The 20,289-nt window shown below is 39.6% G+C and overlaps 1 protein-coding gene across 10 annotated transcripts in view; it reads left to right on the forward strand.

Moving 5' to 3' along the window:
* Nucleotides 1-12,516, forward strand: part of UBE2V2 (ubiquitin conjugating enzyme E2 V2) — a 47,089-nt gene extending 34,573 nt beyond the window's left edge. For 5 of the 10 annotated variants that reach the window (XM_089335207.1, XM_089335210.1, XM_070076575.2 and 2 more), the window contains 2 exons: nt 577-702; nt 9,982-12,516. In XM_089335207.1, the coding sequence (XP_089191333.1) occupies nt 577-702; nt 9,982-10,128 (273 nt within the window). In that variant the 3' untranslated portion in view covers nt 10,129-12,516. Of the gene's footprint in view, nt 1-576; nt 703-5,194; nt 5,320-9,981 lie in introns of all 10 variants that reach the window. The other 5 variants (XM_089335206.1, XM_089335208.1, XM_051843709.3 and 2 more) reach the window with 2 other exon arrangements.
* Nucleotides 12,517-20,289: the final 7,773 nt, after the last annotated feature.

Genomic DNA, 20,289 nt, shown 5'->3' on the forward strand with positions numbered 1-20,289 from the left:
TGGTTCACTCGCCAGTTGGCCGCAATGACTGGAACTATGCCAATCCGAAGCCAGGAGCCAGGAGCTTCTTCCAGGTCTCCCATGCAGGTGCAGGGGCCCAAGGACTTGGGCTGTCTTCTACTGCTATCCTCCCAGCCATAGCAGAGAGCTGGATCGGAAGTGGAGCAGCTAGGTCTTGAACCAGCACCCATATGGGATTCCGGCGCTTCAGGCCAAGGCATTAACCTGCTGCACCACAGTGCCGGCCCCAAGATATCTTCTGTCTACTGGTTCTGAGCTTATCTGGAGCCAGGAGCCCAGGTCTCCCATGAAGGTACAGGGACCCAAGCACTTGGGCTGTCTTCTGCTGTTTTCCCAGAAGTATTAACAGGGAGCTGGATGGGAAGTGGAGCAGCTGGGACTTAAACCGGTGCCTATAGGGCATGCTGGTGCCACTTGGTGACCCCCAAAACTAAGTTCTTAGTCATAAACACTCTCATCATGTACAGTCATACTGTACTTCATCACTTTATTATCACTTAGACATTACTATTTTAGGTATTGTAATTTTGATTATCCTCTCTTTTTGCCTTCCAGACAAATTATGAGAACAGAATATATAGCCTGAAAGTAGAATGTGGACCTAAATACCCAGAAGCTCCTCCATCAGTTAGATTTGTAACAAAAATTAATATGAATGGGATAAATAATTCCAGTGGAATGGTAAGTTATAATAGTCATTTTATTCTTACATAATACATAAACTATTGTCAAGAGACAGTGTTTGAAAACTTTTGTTTAGCTTTCCAAAAAAAAGTTTTTCAAAAATGCTTTTGTTTTTCAAAAAAAAATTCTTGTTTGAAAGTCTGAAGAAGTTTGTCGTATTTTTTTTTTAAGTCAGGCTATCATTAAAACTTTAATGTACCTACCTAGGTGGATGTGATGGTGGCACTTTTCTTGGGGTTTTTCTAATTATTTCAGTAGTCATATTTTGGCCCAAAATGTATTTCGTGAAAAGATGATCATTATTTCTTTTTGAATGTTATTTTTCTTAGGGTTAAGTACTTTTGATGAGAGTAAGAGGATGAATATTCATGAATGAGTTTTTCTTTGGGGAACAAGTATGTCTATATTAGAACAGTCATGGCTGGGTATGGTCATTTCTTTAAAGCAAATAAACCAAAATGACAGGCTGTACCTGACCCACACAAATGAATGGAAATTTTAAGTTTCTAGTAGAAGTAGCTTGTAGTGTTCATATTAAGACCTTGAAGCCCGGGCACCTGTGTCACCAGCACATTCACTTGCAGAGTACATGTTAAGAAGCAAAGTAACATCATGGGTAAAATGGTCATCATTTTAGGGATAAGATGCTGTCAGTATCCTTGACTTCCCCTCTTCCCACCCCTGTGTTCCCTCTCCCTGCACAAGTCCTCACTACCAGACATAGCTATTCTCAACTACTGGCTTATTATCGTATTATGTAAGAAAATGTATTTTGTACTTCTAAGATATGTGTATACATATTCATCCTCTCAGTTTTCTCCCTCCCTTTTTCCTTCTGCCTATCGGTCCACTATCTATTAAAAATGACAAGTTGTACTAATACCTCCAAATCTATTCCAATACCTTTGCAGGGTTTATTCTAGATTTCTTTTCCATATTTGTAATTACCTCCTTCAGCATTGAGAAACATGTCCCCCATTTTCCCCAGTGCATTTACTTATTTGCTTAATTCCTCCTGCATGTGACCCACACTTGTGGCAACAAGCCTCACAGCCAACCCTTTACTCCCTTACCACTGCCTAATAAACAGATCCAAGACTAGCCTCCAGAGCGACTGGTGCCTCCCTGCTGGGCACACTGACCCCAAGGTATGACCTTGAAGAAGGAGGAGGTAGAAAAGGTCATGAGAACCCTCAGCCCTGGCTGGACCTGCCTGGCCATTTTCTGTACCTCCTCTTTCACTCTGTGGGCTAATTCAGAGCTGGTTCCTGAGAGGTTCCTCTGCAGCCTCAGTGTTTTTGATTTACTGGGAACATTTAGTTTGAGTAGATTTAATATACAGTACCAATATGTTCAGGTTCAAATAGATCATCTTAGTTCGTGGTTTCTATTTTCCTGCCGTTTCTTGTCTACTTTTGGAATGATTCTCATTTTTTTTTTCAATTTCTGTGTTCTTTCAGTGGTTATTTTAGAAATTATAATGTGCACATTTATCTATTTCTTTATGGTCTAATATTTATTAGAGATTTGATGGAAACTGGACCATGAAGCATTTGAATTTACAGGAAGGATATTGTTTAGGGAATTTCTTTTATTACACAGTATTCTCTATGAGAAAGCTATTTTGTTAGCTTTCTCTACTAGACATAGGTGTTCTTCTCAACTACTGGTTTATGTTTATATTATAGCTTCTGTAAATTAAGTAACTAGTGATGGGTTCTGTGTTGTTGTGGGAGCTGAGAAATTCTAGATTAAATTTCAGACCTACGTCTTGCAAGCTTTCCTTGATCTCATGGGCCTCTGGTCGTTTTTGACATTTTGCCTCCTTCCCTCAGTTCATTTATTAAATTAAGTCTTAGCAGTTTTATGTTCCACATGTAACTTGAGTCAGGTCTTACATTTCTGTTTACTTTGCTGCCATGAATGTTGACCTTGTCTGGATTCTTCTAACAACTTTTCTGGTTATACTTTTTTTTTTTTAAAGATTGATTTATTTATTTTAAAGGCAGAGTTACAGAGAGGCAGAGGCAGAGGCAGAGGCAGAGAGAGAGAGAGAGAGAGAGGTCTTCCATCCACTGGTTCACTCTCCAGGTGGCCACAACGGCCTGAGCTGTGCTGATCTGAAGCCAGGAGTCAGGAGCTTCCTCCTGGTTTCCCACACACTGGGCAGGGTCCCAAGAGACTTGGACCATCCTCTGCCGATTTCCCAGGCCATAGCAGAGAGCTCAGTTGGAATTGGAGCAGCTGGGACTCGAACCGACGCCCATATGGGATGCCAGTACTGCAGCCGGCAGCTTTACCCGCTGCACCACTGTGTCCTTTTAAGACTTCAGCCTCAGTATACCTGCTTCTTACCATGGCTCTTTGGGAGCTCCTGCATGCTTTTCAACTGGCCTTGGGCTTTTGCACTTTTCTCTTTTCAGCCTGTCTGGACATCTCTTTTCCCAGTCTGGTCAGTCCCCATGGGTTTCTCACATACTTCTCACTGTAAATAAACGTTACTTTCTGAGATATGTTATTTCTGACTCCCCAGTTTGAATTAAATTCCTTAGTTTATTCTGCTGTAGACACTGTGTTACTCATTTTATTTTACTCTTGGTTTTACTTATGGTGTTTTTAAAAGAAATAATTTCCAGGGGCTGGCATTGTGGCACAGTGGGTTAAGCTGCTGCCTGATATGCTGGCATCCTATATCAGAGTGCTGGTTTGAGCCTGGCTGATCCAGCAGAGGATGGTCCCTAGTGGTTGGGCCCCTGCCACCCATATGGTAAATCCAAATGGAATTATAGGCTTCTGGCCTCAGCCTGGCCCAGCCTTGGCCTTTGTAGTCATTTGGGAAGTGAACCAGAAGATAGAGGATCTCTTTCTTTTTCTGTCACTCTATGTTTCAAATGGATAAAGTATTTAAAAAAAAAGAAAACTGTTTTGTAACATATAGATGAAAATAATGTAACCAACATCTATGTATCTTCCACCTAGCTTTGCCAAATCCTAACATTTGTTTTATTTGTCACAAATCTTTTTATTGCAAATACCATATTATGCTTGGAGCTAACTCTCTGTGTGCCTTTTTCTTGTTTCTCTTTCCTCTTTCCACAGAGGTAGTCTTGGACTTGGTGTTTAATAGTTCTGTACAAGATTACTGCTCTTTCACTATGCACATGTGCATGTAGCACTTTGGTATCATATTCATGTTGGTGATTTTCAACTTCATCTATGTTGAATCATTCAAGTTAAATTGCTTGTTTTTGTTGCATAATATTCCATTCTCACTTACTGGGCATCTCGTTTGTTTTCAGTTTCCACTGAAAGGATTTCTTCAGTGAATATTCTTATACTAGTACTCTAACCTAGGGCTGTGCTTCTCAAGGTGCCATTAGTTGGTTTCTTTCTTTTTCTTTCTTTCTTTTTTTTTTTTTTAAAGATTTATTTATTTATTTGAAAGAGTTACACAGAGAGAGAGAAGGAGAGGGAGGGAGGGGGAGAGAGAGAGGTCTTCCATCCTCTGGTTCACTCCCCAATTGGCCGCAACAGCTGGAGCTGTGCCAATCAGGAGCCAGGAGCTTTTTCTGGGTCTCCCACGCGGGTGCAAGGGCCCAAAGAGTTGGGCCATCTCCTACTGCTTTCCCAGTCCATAGCAGAGAGCTGGATCGGAAGTGGGGCAGCTGGGACTTGAACCGGCACCCATATGGGATGGAGGCACTTCAGGCTGCGGCTTTACCCACTACGCCACAACCCTGGCCCCGGTTTATTTATTTCTAATCTGTGTGGATCAATACTTTAAAAATATACAATAAAAGAGCATTTTTAGAAAAATGAAATAAAGACACAAAATACAAGTTCAAATTAAAGATGTTTATTCATTTTTATTTATTTCTAAGGCAGAGCTCTAAAGAAAGAAAGATCTTCTGGCAGGCGCCATGGCTCAATAGGCTAATCCTCCACCTGCGGCACCAGCTCTCCGGGTTCTAGTCTCGGTTGGGATGCCAGTTCTGTCCCGGTTGCTCCTCTTCCAGGCCAGCTCTCTGCTGTGGCCTGGGAAGGCAGTGGAGGATGGCCCAAGTGCTTGGGCCCTGCACCCGCATGGGAGACCAGGAGGAAGTGCCAGGCTCCTGGCTTCGGATCAGCATGGTACACTGGCTGCAGCGCGCCGGCCGCAACAGCCATTGGAGGGTGAACCAACGGAACAAAAGGAAGACCTTGCTTTTCTCTCTGTCTCACTGTCCTCTCTGCCTGTCCAGAAAAAAAAAAAAAAAAAAAAAAAAAAAAAGATCTTCCATCTGCTGGTTCCTTCTCCAAATGTCATTCTGTAAAGGAGACTGCAGTACAGTAAAATAAATACTGATTTTAGTTGTATGAGTATAGGTATATATATAGAGAGAGAGGTGGGAGTAGTGTGTATGTATTGGACATCAGTTTTTCTTTTGATAGCTAAAAATTTGGATTGTTATTTATTTATTTTTTTTAATTTTTATTTTTTTTTTGACAGGCAGAGTGGACAGTGAGAGAGAGAGACAGAGAGAAAGGTCTTCCTTTTGCCGTTGGTTCACCCTCCAATGGTCGCCGCTGCAGCCGGCGCACCGCGCTGATCCGTTGGCAGGAGCCAGGATCCAGGTGCTTTTCCTGGTCTCCCATGGGGTGCAGGGCCCAAGCACCTGGGCCATCCTCCACTGCACTCCCTGGCCATAGCAGAGAGCTGGCCTGGAAGAGGGGCAACCGGGACAGAATCCAGCACCCCGACTGGGACTAGAACCCGGTGTGCCGGCGCCGCAAGGTGGAGGATTAGCCTATTGAGCCACGGCGCCGGCCTATTTATTTTTTTTAAAAGATTTATTTATTTATTTGAAAGAGTTACACAGAGAGAAGGAGAGGCAGAGAGAGAGGTCTTCCATCCGCTGGTTCACTCCCCAGTTGTCTCAATGGCTGGAGCTGCGCTGATCCGAAGCCAGAAGCCAGGAGTTTCTTCTGGGTCTCCCACACAGGTGCAGGGTCCCAAGTACTTGGGCTATTCTTCACTGTTTTCCCAGGCCATAGCAGAGAGCTGGAGCAGCTGGGACTTGAACCAGCACCCATATGGGATGCCGTCATTGCAGGTTGCAGCTTTACCCACTTTGCTGCAGTGCCAGCCCCAAAGGATTGTTATTTTTATAACCAGTAACTAGTGCAGAATTTCTTGCTAGCCGTTGGTGATTATGCCATGATAGTTTTATGTATTTTGAATCTGTTTAAGTACCTGATAAATGGTATTTCACAAGCAGTAATTCTTGTTTATATCTATTTAATACAACTAGGAAAATTGATTCCTTGTGGGTGGTTAGCAATGTAAAACATAAATTACAGTACTTTATACTGTGAGGTCCAAGTTTTGGAGGTTCCTGTATATTATAGTCTGATAAGATGCAGGTTTTGTTCTGACATAATATTTATTTTCTCATGCTTTTTTCTCTCATTTTTCTACATATTTTTTGTTCTTTTTTTCCTCCAGTTTTTTTGTGCACTGTTGGTATTTCACAGGATTTGCAATCACTTAGGTTTATTTTACTACCATTTGCAGTTGGGAGTGTTTGTTTCTACTTTGGAAATAGCTTGGTATTCTCTGCACTTATTTTATAAACTGCTGTTCAGTTGTGGAGTCTGTTTAGAATAGGCAAAGGGATTGCTGCTCTTCTAACTAAAGCTTTAGAGGCAGCATTTTAAAAACATCTTAACATCACATTTTCTTATTTTAATTACAAAGAGAAGTATCAACTAAGATTAATTTTCTGTTTTTATTTTTATTTTTTATTTTTTGACAGGCAGAGTGGACAGTGAGAGAGAGAGAGAAACAGAGAGAAAGGTCTTCCTTTTGCCTTTGGTTCACCCTCTAAAGGCCGCTGCGGCCAGTGTGCTGTGGCTGGCGCATCACGCTGATCCGAAGCCAGGAGCCAGGTGCTTCTGCTGGTCTCCCATGGGGTGCAGGGCCCAAGGACTTGGGCCATCCTCTATTGCACTCCCTGGCCACAGCAGAGAGCTGGCCTGGAAGAGGGGCAACCGGGACAGAATCCGGCGCCCTGACCGGGACTAGAACCCGGTGTGCCGGCACCGCAAGGCGGAGGATTAGCCTATTGAGCCACGGCGCCGGCCGATTTTCTGTTTTTAAATACTTTTATTGTGTTATAATTCACCTTTCATACAATTCATTCATTTAAAGTATACAGTGTTTTTTTATTTTTTTTTTTTAGAATCCAGAGAATTGTGGATCCATTACCACAATCCAGTTTTAGAACATTTTTTTTTTCCCAAAGAAAATCTGTACCCATTAGTTGTCATTTCCCATACCACCTCACCCTAAACACCTACTCTAATGTGCTTTCTGTCTTTATAGATTTGTCTGTTTTGGACATTTGATATAAACAGGATCATACAATAACATGTTATTTTGTGATACAATATTTTCAAGGTTCATCTGTGCTATAGTATGTATCAGTAATTTATTCTTTTTTGCTGGATATAATATGCCAACGTATGTATGTATCATGCTTTTTTATCCATTTAACATCCAACGGACATCTTTATCTTTCCACTTTTGGCTATCATGAATAGTGATGCCGTGAACATTTGTGTATAAATGTGTGTGCAAATATTTTCTTTTTTTTTGAGTAGATACTTAGGAGTAGAATTGCTAGATCATAGGTAACTGTGTGTTTTATTTTTGGAGAAACTGCCAGACTCTTGACCAACATGGTTAGCCATCTTAGATTACTATCAGCAGTGTAGGAAGGTTCCACATTCTGCTTTCTTGCTGACACTTGTTACTGTATGTGTTTTTGATTGTAGCCATTCTAGTGTGTGTGAAGTGGTAATTCATTGTGTTTTAAAATTTATTTTCATTTATTTGGAAGAGACACAGACAGGGAGAGATCTGCTGACTCACTCTCTAAATGCCTGAAACAGCTAGGATGAACCTCAGTTTCTCTCAGGCTGTTGCCCAGAGACCCCCTCATAGGGTTCCATGCCACATAGGGAGGGCAGTTAAAACCATCCATCCTGAGCCGGCGCCGTGGCTCAATAGGCTAATCCTCCACCTTGCGGCGCCGGCACACCGGGTTCTAGTCCCGGTTGGGGCGCCGGATTCTGTCCCGGTTGCCCCTCTTCCAGGCCAGCTCTCTGCTATGGCCAGGGAGTGCAGTGGAGGATGGCCCAGGTGCTTGGGCCCTGCACCCCATGGGAGACCAGGAAAAGCACCTGGATCCTGGCTCCTGCCAGGATCAGCGCGGTGCGCCGGCTGCAGCGGCGGCCATTGGAGGGTGAACCAACGGCAAAAGGAAGACCTTTCTCTCTCTGTCTCTCTCTCTCACTGTCCACTCTGCCTGTCAAAAAAAAAAAAAAAAAAAAAAAACAAAAAACCATCCATCTTGTGCAAGTAGGTGAAAGAAAACAAGAGTGAGGTGGGAGCCAGAGCTTTTTAAAATCAGATATGATTTAACATTAGAAATGACATCCAAATACTGTATTCATTAGAAGCAAATCACTACAGATACACAAAAATAATAAGCAGGAGATAGCCTTTGCAGTTGATGAGTAGGTTTATAGCTTAGATTGTGGTGTTAGTTTCATGGATGCATACACAACTGCAATCTATGTTAATAGTGCACAGCTTTTTGTATTTATACAAATTAACAAGAAAAGGTCTAGCCCATACTGAAGGGGAGAGATTACATAAGGCATGAATATCAGGAGCCATTTTAAAAGCTATCTACCACACAATCTACCTTTGCCCACATAAAGGGTTACTGGATTTTTGTCAAGCCCTTTTTTGTTGTTGCATATATTGAGATGATCATTGGTTTTGTTCTTTATTAATATGGCATATTATGTTGATTGACATGTTTAAATTGAACCTCTCAAATATATTGTAGAAATTCCATTTGTTGCTTGTGGTCAGCCATAAATGAGAGCTTATAATCTTCTCAGGACTTTTGTGAGCCTGTGCACAACCCTGTACATTTGTGTGATCTTACAGATTCCTAGTTATGTGTTGGGATTGTTCAGTTCCTCTAGGGACATGTCATTTCCCAGCTTTTCGGATTACATATTTTGATCACTTTCCTTTTTACCCCAGTTGTTACTGAAAACACCCAGAGTAGGATGTAGGGAAGAACAAGCAGTTCCTCAATGAGTGAGCTGTGAGACCAAATCTAGAAAGGCTTTGAGAGTGGAGTTTTGCAGGGAACCTCAGGGAGGCCGAGTGTTGATAGTTACCTAAAAATGGGGCTTTGAGGCCACTCCCAGTCTGTGTAGCTTTCACAATGGAATATTAATGCAGAGTTGTTGCAGTTGATTTCTCAACAATGTTGCAGTGGATTTGTTTCTGAGAGGAGGAGCATGGTGGGGGCTAGAGGCTCAGAGTCACCACACAGACCCCGGGAGTCGGGTGAAAGCAGGCTTGAGGCAAGCAGCCCACAGACTCGTTTATTTCAGTTAGTACGGCAGCTTATAAGGCCAAGACCAGCCAATCCAGTCAAGGGGTGGTCTATGCCCCAACCAATCACAGCCTGTTGCCAGGCAGTTTCCAAAGCCATCCAATCACAGCCTGTTGCCAGGCAGTTTCCAAAGCCATCCAATCACAGCCTGTTGCCAGGCAGGCTCTGTTTGCCATGTGGGTTTCAAAGCCATCCAATCACAGCCTGTTGCCAGGCAGGCTCTGTTTGCCATGTGGGTTTCAAAGCCATCCAATCACAGCCTGTTGCCAGGTGGGATTCAAAGCCATTCCTGAGTAACTGACGCTCCCTTGGCCGCGGCCATCTTGGCATGGCCTTCTCATTCCACCACACAGAGTAGTGCATAGAATACAATGGAAAGAAAAATCTGAAAGCAGAGATCAGGTAGCACTCTCACATAAATGTCAGTGTCAGATAATTGCCTGGATTTTGGATAGTAACAATGGAAATGGAGAGGACATTTCCAACTTTATTTCATCAAGAAAGAATTAGTAAATTTGTTTGCAAAGTGATTACTTAATGTTTATTTCTGACAAAGTTCACATTGTTTGTTGTAAAATATAAAAAGAAAAAGAAAAAAGATCCAGATTTTTTAGGAAAAAATCTATTAAAGAAGGAATATTTTCCCTAAATACTATATTAATTCTCAATCTGTGATTTCATAGTATACTTTTTTTCAATATGGAGCAAGGCTATAAATTTTTAAAAGCACATTTAGTAAAGTGTGTTTACAAAAATCAATGCTCTTGCACTTTTAAATTTGGTAGTTGATTGTACTCATTTTTTCCCATTTCAGGTGGATGCACGGAGCATACCAGTATTAGCAAAATGGCAAAATTCATATAGCATTAAAGTTGTACTTCAAGAGCTAAGACGTCTAATGATGTCCAAAGAAAATATGAAGCTTCCACAGCCACCAGAAGGACAAACATACAACAATTAATTTTAATGGATCTCAAACTTGTCTTAAATCAACAACCTTCTACTCATATTAATGTCTTGATTAAATATCACAATGCAGAATACCCACACATTCAGTAAAGAATTCCAGCTGGTATATGTGACCCGGACATTTGTAATATATTTAATATATGTACACCCATTATGTTTTCAGGTAACGGGAGGAAAAATGCAGCACAATTTTTCTTTCTCTTGTTGAGGCACTGTCATTTAAACATAAACCTGGAGTGCTCCAAGTAGGATTCGGGTTTACAAGACGCAAGCGTGGCGAGACGTGTGAGATGGCAGTGGAAACGTGTGTTTCTGAAAAGTAAAAATTCCAAGAAGGACAAACAGAAATGGCATGCTTTATCCATCTTGCTTAGTGAAAGAGCTGCAGTTGAAATTGTTTAAAGTAGCAGGTACAATGAATATTGTCACAAATTGTGTTAAATTTTAAAGCGGTGTGGGTGCTGACTACTAGTAGTATAAAAATATGTTCAGGATTGTTTTGATACCTGTATTTATAATAAAAAAATGTTGGGGGGGTCGATGAATTTCTGTTAAAAGCTGTTCCTGTGTGTTACATGTAACAGACATGGTAAATATTTGTTTACATTCTTTGTTTAACAAACCATGCATTTAAGTTCAAGTGAAGTCAACAAAAAAAGAAAATAGGTGTATGGATATGTGATTTTGAGATTAAAGTTAGTCATAAAATGTAAATAAAATGTGGAAAGTGTCCTCGGAGACTGTGCCATTTCTATTATGTTGATATAATTTGTGTACAGTACCTTGCCAAGGTAGCACAAATTGGAATTACTGTAGTTTTTCATCTGTAAGCACCTTTTAGTATAATTCTGCTTTGTATACTTGTGAATTGGAATTTGCAGAGTATTTCACAGAATAAATTACCTGATTTGTTTAACTGCCTTGGACAAGGAAGAGTCCCAAGTGTTACATTTTAAATTTGATCTTACCAGAAATAATATTAAAATGATTTTTGAATTTAATAATTCTTAACAGAATTATAGATTGCAGATTATTCACAGATACATGCTGTTTTACTTTGTAACATCTTTTGTCTTTATTTTTTCCCTGAAAAATTTTGGTTAATAGATTGAACAAATTGGAGACATTTCCTTCTCCAGTTAATGCTTTTAATGCTGATGAGGACTAGTTTTATCCACCCATATCCCATTATAACAAACATGTAAACTCTGAAGTTGAAAATCCATTTATGTTCTCAGTGACCTGAGGCTTTAGGTCACTGTTCACTTCAAAGCACTGAGTGTACTGCTTTGTTGAAAAAGCTGTTTTCTTATGTATTCATTGAAGAACAGAAAAGTGGTCAGGTAAACTCACCTTTCATTTTGGTTTGCTTAATAATTTTACTCAACATTCTCCCCAGTCTACATAGGCAAACCAGAATTATGAATGTCAGAAATCAAATTAGATGTTTAAACCTTGCTTATAAAGAAAAAAATAATCAACCTGGACATATGTTAAAATATTTTCTTACTTTTATAGTACAACAAAGACAAATTTCTCATGCACGCCCTACGTGTCTGTTATGCTCATTCACAGTTAAAGCTTTGAACTGCCTTTTCTTGGTACAGTAATGCCAATGCAATTTGTCTAAACTTACTAATTTCCATGACTAATTTATCTTAATTATCAAAGATGTTTAAAATTACATGTAGAGAACATACAAATTAGTACATGTGTGATTTATTAAAATAGATTTGAAATGAACTATGACCTTGAAATGTAGTCTTACACATTTTTAGCCACTTAGGGGAAATTAGGTTGATTTACTCTGATGCTATATAAGCTAACTGATGGTTTCAATCAGTATTTGGAATAGCCTCTGCTTTGAAAGCCTGTCTTGCCATACCTGGAAGCTCATAATTATTTGAGTGCTGTTTGCTGACTGAGGATCCTAGGAACTTCAGTGGCTTGTCCTAGTAAACCACTACAGCTCTTGCGAAGTTTTCTTTTATGTCCAAGCCTGTGTTGCCAGAGTCAGCCCCACAGTGTTTATTTCTTCTTTTTGGGACTATGGAATTCTGCAGAAATCTGCATGCCAGTTAACCAGCCTCCAAGGCAGACTCCATTTTGCATGTCTCAATCAAGATGTGCCTGCAATGTGAGACACACTGGTTGATTATAGGAGGAGTTCATCTAGAGCCACTCTTAAGTATAGTAACATTTCTAAGACAGCAGTTTTGAAGCAATTTTTCCTTTGTTTTGTCAAGTGGCTAATGCCATAGGTCTTGTGTGGTATTAACCTTTAAATGAATTGTGAAATTGCCTTAGAAATTTGTTTAAAAGGCCAGCAAGTAAGATCCATGAGGATGATCATATGTTAATAAAAATTATAAAAATAAAATTCTTGTCCTGTTAGGTCAGTGTAATGCTTTAATGATTTTGTTGACTTCAGAATTGGTACTTAAAAACATTTTTCTAGCATTTTACAGCATTTGAATTTGTTACGGGTTTATGTGTAACTGTACAGGATCTGGGAACATAAACATTTGGAAATTTAATCATTGGTATTTCTTGTGATAAAGATAGAGAATTACAATTTTATATTAATCTTCAAAAGAATTTGTAACCCTTAAAATTTGAACAAATGCTTGCAGAATGGATTAGTTTGACTCACTTATGATTTATTTTTTAGTTGAGATTACTTAATACAGCTACATAGATTTTAATGTTGATGCCCACTAAATATATATATATATATCAATAAATACAGATGAAAGTAATATGAAGGTACTTTAGAGAGATTAGGGAATAGAATTAAAAGGTAAGTGCTTTGGTGCAAAAAAAAAGTGAAATCTATGCATTTGAGAGAGCCTTCAAAAAGTTCTTAGGAAATGCATATTGTAGAAAAAAATGCATGAATTTCAGAATCTTTTTGCATCAAACATTTTAATTTTATTTTCCATGAACTTTTTGAAGCACCCGTTTATTTTGAAAATTTAGAGGACACAGCTGGAAAATATTAATACTTTTTTCTTAGTAGGTTTGGTGTTGGCTTTTTTTTTTTTTTTTTTTTTTTGACAGGCAGAGTGGACAGTGAGAGAGAGAGAGAGACAGAGAGAAAGTCTTCCTTTTTGCCGTTGGTTCACCCTCCAATGGCTGCCGTGGCCGGCGCACCGCGCTGATCTGATGGCAGGAGCCAGGTACTTATCCTGGTCTCCCATGGGGTGCAGGGCCCAAGCACTTGGACCATCCTCCACTGTACTCCCTGGCCACAGCAGAGAGCTGGCCTGGAAGAGGGGCAACCGGGACAGAATCTGGCGCCCCAACCAGGACTAGAACCCCGTGTGCTGGCGCCGCAAGGCGGAGGATTAGCCTAGTGAGCCGTGGCGCCGGCCGGTGTTGGCTTTGATAGGTGCATCATGGAGAGACAGTGTTAAGTCAAAACCTTGTCAGTCTTTTTTTTAATTTGTGAGACAAGAGACAAACAACTCCTATCTGCTGATTCACTCCCCAAATTCCTGGGAGCCAAGTTTTCAGTTCAGGTCTCCCATGTGGGTGGTAGAGACCCAAGTACCTGAACCTGCTGCCTCCCTGGGTACACATTAGCAGGAAGTTGGAGTTAGGAGTGCAGCTGTGTGTGACTCAGATGTAGACACTCCAACATGTGATATGGACACCTAACCAGTAGGCAAAACATATGTCCCAAAACGATTGATTCTTTGTGCAAATTTTAAAGAATCCTTGTGCGAGTACTCATGATACAGCCTACTACAGGTGATTGAATTTCAGGAGATGTTTAAGGATTTTTTTCCCTCCAGATTTTCCTTTTGTAAGTATTCTTTTTAGACACATTAAAGGTCTTCAAAATGTTATGGAATTGCATATTATGAAAGAACTGCATAGATTTTAAAATATTTTGCATTAAAATAAACATCTTAATTCCATTTTACACAAACTTAAAGCACCCTTGTATATTTAACGTCATGATACCACTCTACTGCTGGGAAGGATTAAAAACCACTGGTTTTACTTTTCTAAGTATGATTACCAAGTACTGACTTGATCAGCTTTTGGTTATTTTTACAGAAAGATTCCAGCTCTGTGAGGCTTTGGAGAAGTGTATATAAAATGAAGCATTTTGAGAAGGTATAGATGCAGTGTGTTTTTTATAAACTTGATAGGTACATTAGTGGTTAATTTCCACCCCATATTGAATTTACTAAACAGAACCTGTGTAGGAGTAGAATACCTTTTACGCTGCAATGAATGTGTCATTTAGAAGTTGCTAAAGAGTAGATGGAAATCTTACCAAAGTTCATTCAGAAAGTGTTGCTTATTTAGAAAGTATTATGGATTGTTGAAAAAATACACCATAAATTTTTTTTTCTTTTTTCCAGTGTAGAGATTTAATTTTTATTTTTATTTTTTTTTTAATTTAAGAGACATATAGAATTGGCATCTGCTAGTTCGCTTCACAAATGCCTCTCAGTTGCTGGAATTGGGAGAGACTAAAGCCTAGAGCCAAAAACTCAATTCAGGTCTTGCACGTGGGTGGCAGGAACTGCACTACTTCGGCTATTCACCCGGTGCCTTCCAGGGTCTGTGTTAGGAAATTGAATCAGGAGTCAGAGCTGAGAATTAAACCCAGGATCTGTGAAGTGGGCTATGGGTGTTTCAACTGGCAACTGCTAGGCTAAATGCTTATTTCATCATAGTATTCTCTGAAGAGAAAGTTAATGAAAGTATTTGATGATAGAGAAGATAAGTGACATGTCAAAACTTCAGAAATAAAGGGGTTTTGGGTAACTACTGGAGTGACCAAAAAAAAAAAAAAAAAACAAACTAGAGGTTGCCATACTAATTTCAAAAGGCCATCTTTTTCATGTGTATTCTATAAGACCAACCTAAGGTCTTTTCTGCAATTTTATGAAATGAATTAGAAAAGCCTAAGCCAGATCTCGCTGTCTTGGGAATATTCCTGGAATCATTCTCAAGTGAATAACTGACCAAATAGCATGTAAGGTTAGTACAGTGACCCATTTGCTGCCAAATGTAGACTTAGGTGAATTCTTCTAAAACTAATCTTTTTGGAAAAAAAAAATTCTGAGAAGCAGAAAGGTCCCATTCACTTGACTTATTTCCCCCAAATGCCCATAACTCCACTCAGCAGGTTGAAGTGGGTAGGGGAGGAACATGAGGCAAGGAACTTGATCTACGATCTACATCTCCCACTCGGTAGCAGAAACCAAATCACTTGAGCAATCAGCGCGGCCTGTTAGGGTCTGCATTAGCAGGAAGATGGAGTTGGAAGAGCCAGGCACTCCACATGGGGGTTCAGGGTTCTTAGCTGCTAGGCCTGATGCCCACCTTGTGAATTACTTTGTCTTTGGTAAATAAGCACCTGCTTTACTCTGCCTTCAAAAGAGGACTGGTAGTTGGATAAGAAACTGATTATAAGAAATCTGGTGAGTAAAAAGAAACCGTGGAACTTCACTGGTAGTGAAAATTACTGTAATTTGTTCAGCATAGTAGTTGGATTTAAAACAATGTTCAAAGGTTACAAGGAAGCATTCTTAACCATGGAGTCCAGGTTTTTTCTCTTTATAGTCTTTTTAAAACAGCCATCTAACTATAGATTAAAAATGGGCTACAAGGTATTGGAGAAGGTTTACATTATAATGTGAGATGAGATTTCAACAGGATTTCCTTATACCATAAACTACAGTAAAATTAGTCACTGAATAGCTTTTAAAAACTTTTGTTCCAAAGATTATCCATTTTCAGTTAATAAACACGATAACTTGTAAATACTTTATTACATAGAGTAGGACTTTATAGTCCCTAATGTTTAGTAGCCTTTATTTTGGAGAAAAATTATTTGCATAGCTGATAATAGAGATATGCATTGTTTACTTCTCAAGGCACATTGGCCAAATAAGTAATGATGGTCATGTGACTGTCCAGGTTGTATCCATTATAAATTACCTCTCTACTGCTATAATTTAAAAAAATCTAGGTAATTGTAATGATTATTTGGACATTTACAAAGTGGGTATTAGGCTTTTCTTTATTCTCATACTCAATTGAGTTCACAAAATGAAATACCTAATTGTCTAGGTTTCTTGAGGAAAGAACTCCCTTAAGATGCAAAGGAATTCTTGGGAAATCAGTATTGTCTTGAATAATTTTTGTTAAACTGTTTAATGCATGAAACTATATTAATGTGAATGTTGTATAAACTTAATCTTTTAAGATTATAAAGCAAATTATACTCAATGACATAGTAATTAAAATTTAAAATAATATTGAAGGTGTTTTCTTTCATCTCTGCTTGAAATGCAAACAGGTGTCATCTCCTCTTGTTTTTTATTTTAAATTTATTTACTTGATAGGGGGAGAGCTTCCAACCACTGCTTTTCTCCCTAAATGTATGAAATGGTTGGGACTGGCCATGTGCAGAGTTGGAACCCATGAACACAGCCTGAGTGCAGGAACCCAATTACTTGAGCCTTCACCACTGCCTCCCAGGGTGTGTGTTTGGCAAGAAGCTGAAATCAGGAGCTGGAGCCTGGAATTAAACTCAGGTATTCTCATAGGGGATGTGGGCACCTAATGCCCATTCCTGTTTTTGTTATGTAATTTGCCACAATTATACTACTGTGTGGTGTTAGACATCTCGATTTTTATTCTCTCCCTAAACTATGAAAGCATCCTTGTTATATTTTTTACTTTTGCTTGTGTAAATGTAATTATGTATTAAATCTATCTGTATTTTTTCCCATTAGTTGGAGGCAATTCTGAGACTATTGCTTCATCAGGAACACTGTTAAGTGCAGTTGTCTGTTCCTTTTTTTTAATTTGAAAGCCAGAGAGCTTGCATCCGCAGGATCACTCCTCCAAAAGTCCTCAGTGGCTGGAACTGGACTGAGGTATAGTCAGGAGTCAGGAACTCAATCCAGGCCTCCCACAAGGATGGCAGGGACCCAACTACTTGAGCTATCACTACAGTCTCCCAGGGTGTTGATTATTAACAAATGAGTCCGGAGCATGAGCTAGACTTGGAACCGAGGTACTCTGTGGTAGATGCAGGTATCCTAACTGGTATCTCAAACGCCTGCCCCAGAACTTCTGAGACTGATTCCAGTTGGAGACCATGGTTGATCATGAAGAATTGTAATATTTTCTTTGCTGTGGATAAGGCCTTCTGTAGAGATAAAAATAATTTATCATTGCTGAGGGTAGATAACTTGATACATAGAGAACATCATTTCAAACTCTGGTATTCATTTTAATCAATGATATTGTAACAGTAAATGTGTGATTTCCTTAAGCACGGTAGTATGCAGCTGCTGAATACATTTACTAGTTTAGAAAATAAACTGCATTTAAGATTGCATTCTGGTCTGACTGCCAAGCCATCATTCTCTCCCCTTGCCAGTAGTCTCTTTGCACCCCTCTTTTTAGTTAATGTGATCACTATACAATCCTGTTCATGTTGAGTTCTTTTAAATTTAGCTCTTTTGATTTTCTTTTCCCCATCATCCTTGCTGTGAACTCCTTCTTTCTCTTCCTTTCACATCAACATTAACCATGAATGTAAAACTTGACTGATTGGTTCATCCAATCTGAGCGAGTTTCTATTCAGAAGCCCAACTCTTGTTCTGTTACTCTGACTCTTGACCCCTGTATGCTTTATCACTTCTGCTAATGTCTTTCTGTTCCTACTTCAGCTGGGGTCTTGTACTAACCTCTTTTTTTTTTAACTTTTATTTAATGAATATAAATTTCCAAAGTACAGCTTATGGATTACAATGGCTCCCCCCCGCCATAACTTCCTTCCCACGCGCAACCCTCCCCTTTCCCGCTCCCTCTCCCCTTCCATTCACATCAAGATTCATTTTTAATTCTCTTTGTATACAGAAGATCAGTTTAGTATATATTAAGTAAAGATTTCAACAGTTTGCACTCACATAGAAACACAAAGTGAAAAATACTGTTTGAGTACCATTTATAGCATTAAATCACAATGTACAGCACATTAAGGACAGAGATCCTCCTACATGAGGAGTAAGTGCACAGTGACTCCTCTTGTTGACTTAACAAATTGACACTCTTGTTTATGGCATCAGTAATCTCCCTAGGCTCTTGTCATGAGTTGCCAAGGCTATGGAAGCCTTTTGAGTTCTCCGACTCTGATCATATTTAGACAAGGTCATAGTCAAAGTGGAAGTTCTCTCCTCCCTTCAGAGAAAGGTACCTCCTTCTTTGATGCCCTGTTCTTTCCACTGGGATCTCACTCGCGGAGATCTTTCATTTAGGTCACTTTTTTTTTTTTTTTTTCCCAGAGTGTCTTGGCTTTCCATGCCTGAAATACTCTCATGGGCTTTTCAGCTGGATCCCAATGCCTTAAGGGCTGATTCTGAGGCTAGAGTGCTGTTTAGGACATCTGCCATTCTATGAGTCTGCTGTGTATCCCGATTCCCATGTTGGATCATTCTCTCCCTTTTTTATTCTATCAGTTAGTATTAGCAGACACTAGTCTTGTTTATGTGATCCCTTTGACTCTTAGTCCTATCATTATGATCAATTGTGAACAGAAATTGATCACTTGGACTAGTGAGATGGCATTGGTACATGCCACCTTGATGGGATTGAATTGGGTTCCCCTGGTATGTTTCTAACTCTACCGTTTGGGACAAGTCAGCTTGAGCATGTCCCAAATTGTACATCTCTCCCCTCTCTTATTCCCACTTTTATATTTAATAGGGATCACTTTTCAGTTAAGTTTCAACACTTAAGAATAACTGTGTATTAATAACAGAATTCAACCAATAGTATTAAGTAGAACAAACAAAATACTAGGAAGGATAAAGTATTAAGTTGTTCATCAACAGTCAGGGCAAGTTGTACTAACCTCTTCACCACTGTCCTCTGTGGATGTTTCCCCCAGCCTGCCACTATCAGCCTCTTTGGTTTAGCAGAACTGAAGTTCTTGGCATTCCTGTAGCTGCTCAGAGTTGACATCTAAGCTGGCATGCATAGTGGTAGTGACCAACACAGTAATAGAGTTGAAGGATTATTTCTCAATATACTTCTAAAATTTATTTATATCCTTTGATTTAGTCTCTGAAGTATAATTTGTTGAAACTAAAAATGAGTCAACATTAGTTTTGTTATTTTGCATTCTTTTCTGAGGTCTACTTCAATAGTAAACTGCTCATAAAATTCATTTTAAGGTTCACATTTGTGTTTTCATCTAATAGCTTGTAGTTTTGCCTTTCATTTAAAAATATTTGGTCTATTTTGAGTTAATTATTTCATATGGTGTAAGATAGAGGCCAGCTTTTTTTTTTTTTTGACAGAGTGGACAGTGAGACAGAGACAGAGAGAGAAAGGTCTTTCTTTGCCGTTGGTTCACCTTCCAATGGCTGCCGCGGCCGCGCTGATCCGAAGGCAGGAGCCAGGTGCTTCTCCTGGTCTCCCATGGGGTGCAGGGCCCAAGCACTTGGGCCATCCTCCACTGCACTCCTTGGCCACAGCAGAGAGCTGAGGCCAACTTCTTTTGCATGTGGATATCCACTTGTCAAAAAGAAGACTGGGGGCCGGCATTGTGGCACAACCTGCAATGCCAACATCAATATGAATGATGGTTCCTAGTCCTGTCTGCTCCACTTCTGATCCAGCTCCCTGCTAATGCACCTGGGAAAGCAGTAGAAGATGACCCAAGAACCTGGGCCCCTGCCACCCATGTGTGATGGAGCTCCTGATTCCTGGCTTCAGCCTGGCCCAGCCCTGGCTGTTGCAGCCATTTGGGGATTGCACCAACAAGCAGGAGATCTCTCTGTTCCTCTTTCTGTAATTCTACCTTTCAAATAAATAAATCTTAAAAAAAAAAAGAAGAAAGACTATCTTTCCCCATTGAATGATCATGACATCTTTGACAAAAGTCAGTTAATCTCAGACATAAGATTATTTGTGAAATTATTCATCTGTCTTTATGCCCTTACCACACTGTTTTGATGATTGTAACTTTGCAGAAGGTGTTCAATTTGGGAAGTGTGAGTCTCTGTATTTAAAAAACTTTTGTGTCTGTTTTGTCATATACTATCTGCATTTTAGTATCAGTTTCTCCATTAAAAGGAAAATGGCTGATGAGATTTTGATGGGGATGGCA

Source organism: Oryctolagus cuniculus, chromosome 6 (genome assembly GCF_051225735.1).
Source record: "Oryctolagus cuniculus isolate XC-2025 breed Fujian yellow rabbit chromosome 6, ASM5122573v1, whole genome shotgun sequence".
Lineage (NCBI taxonomy): Eukaryota > Metazoa > Chordata > Mammalia > Lagomorpha > Leporidae > Oryctolagus > Oryctolagus cuniculus.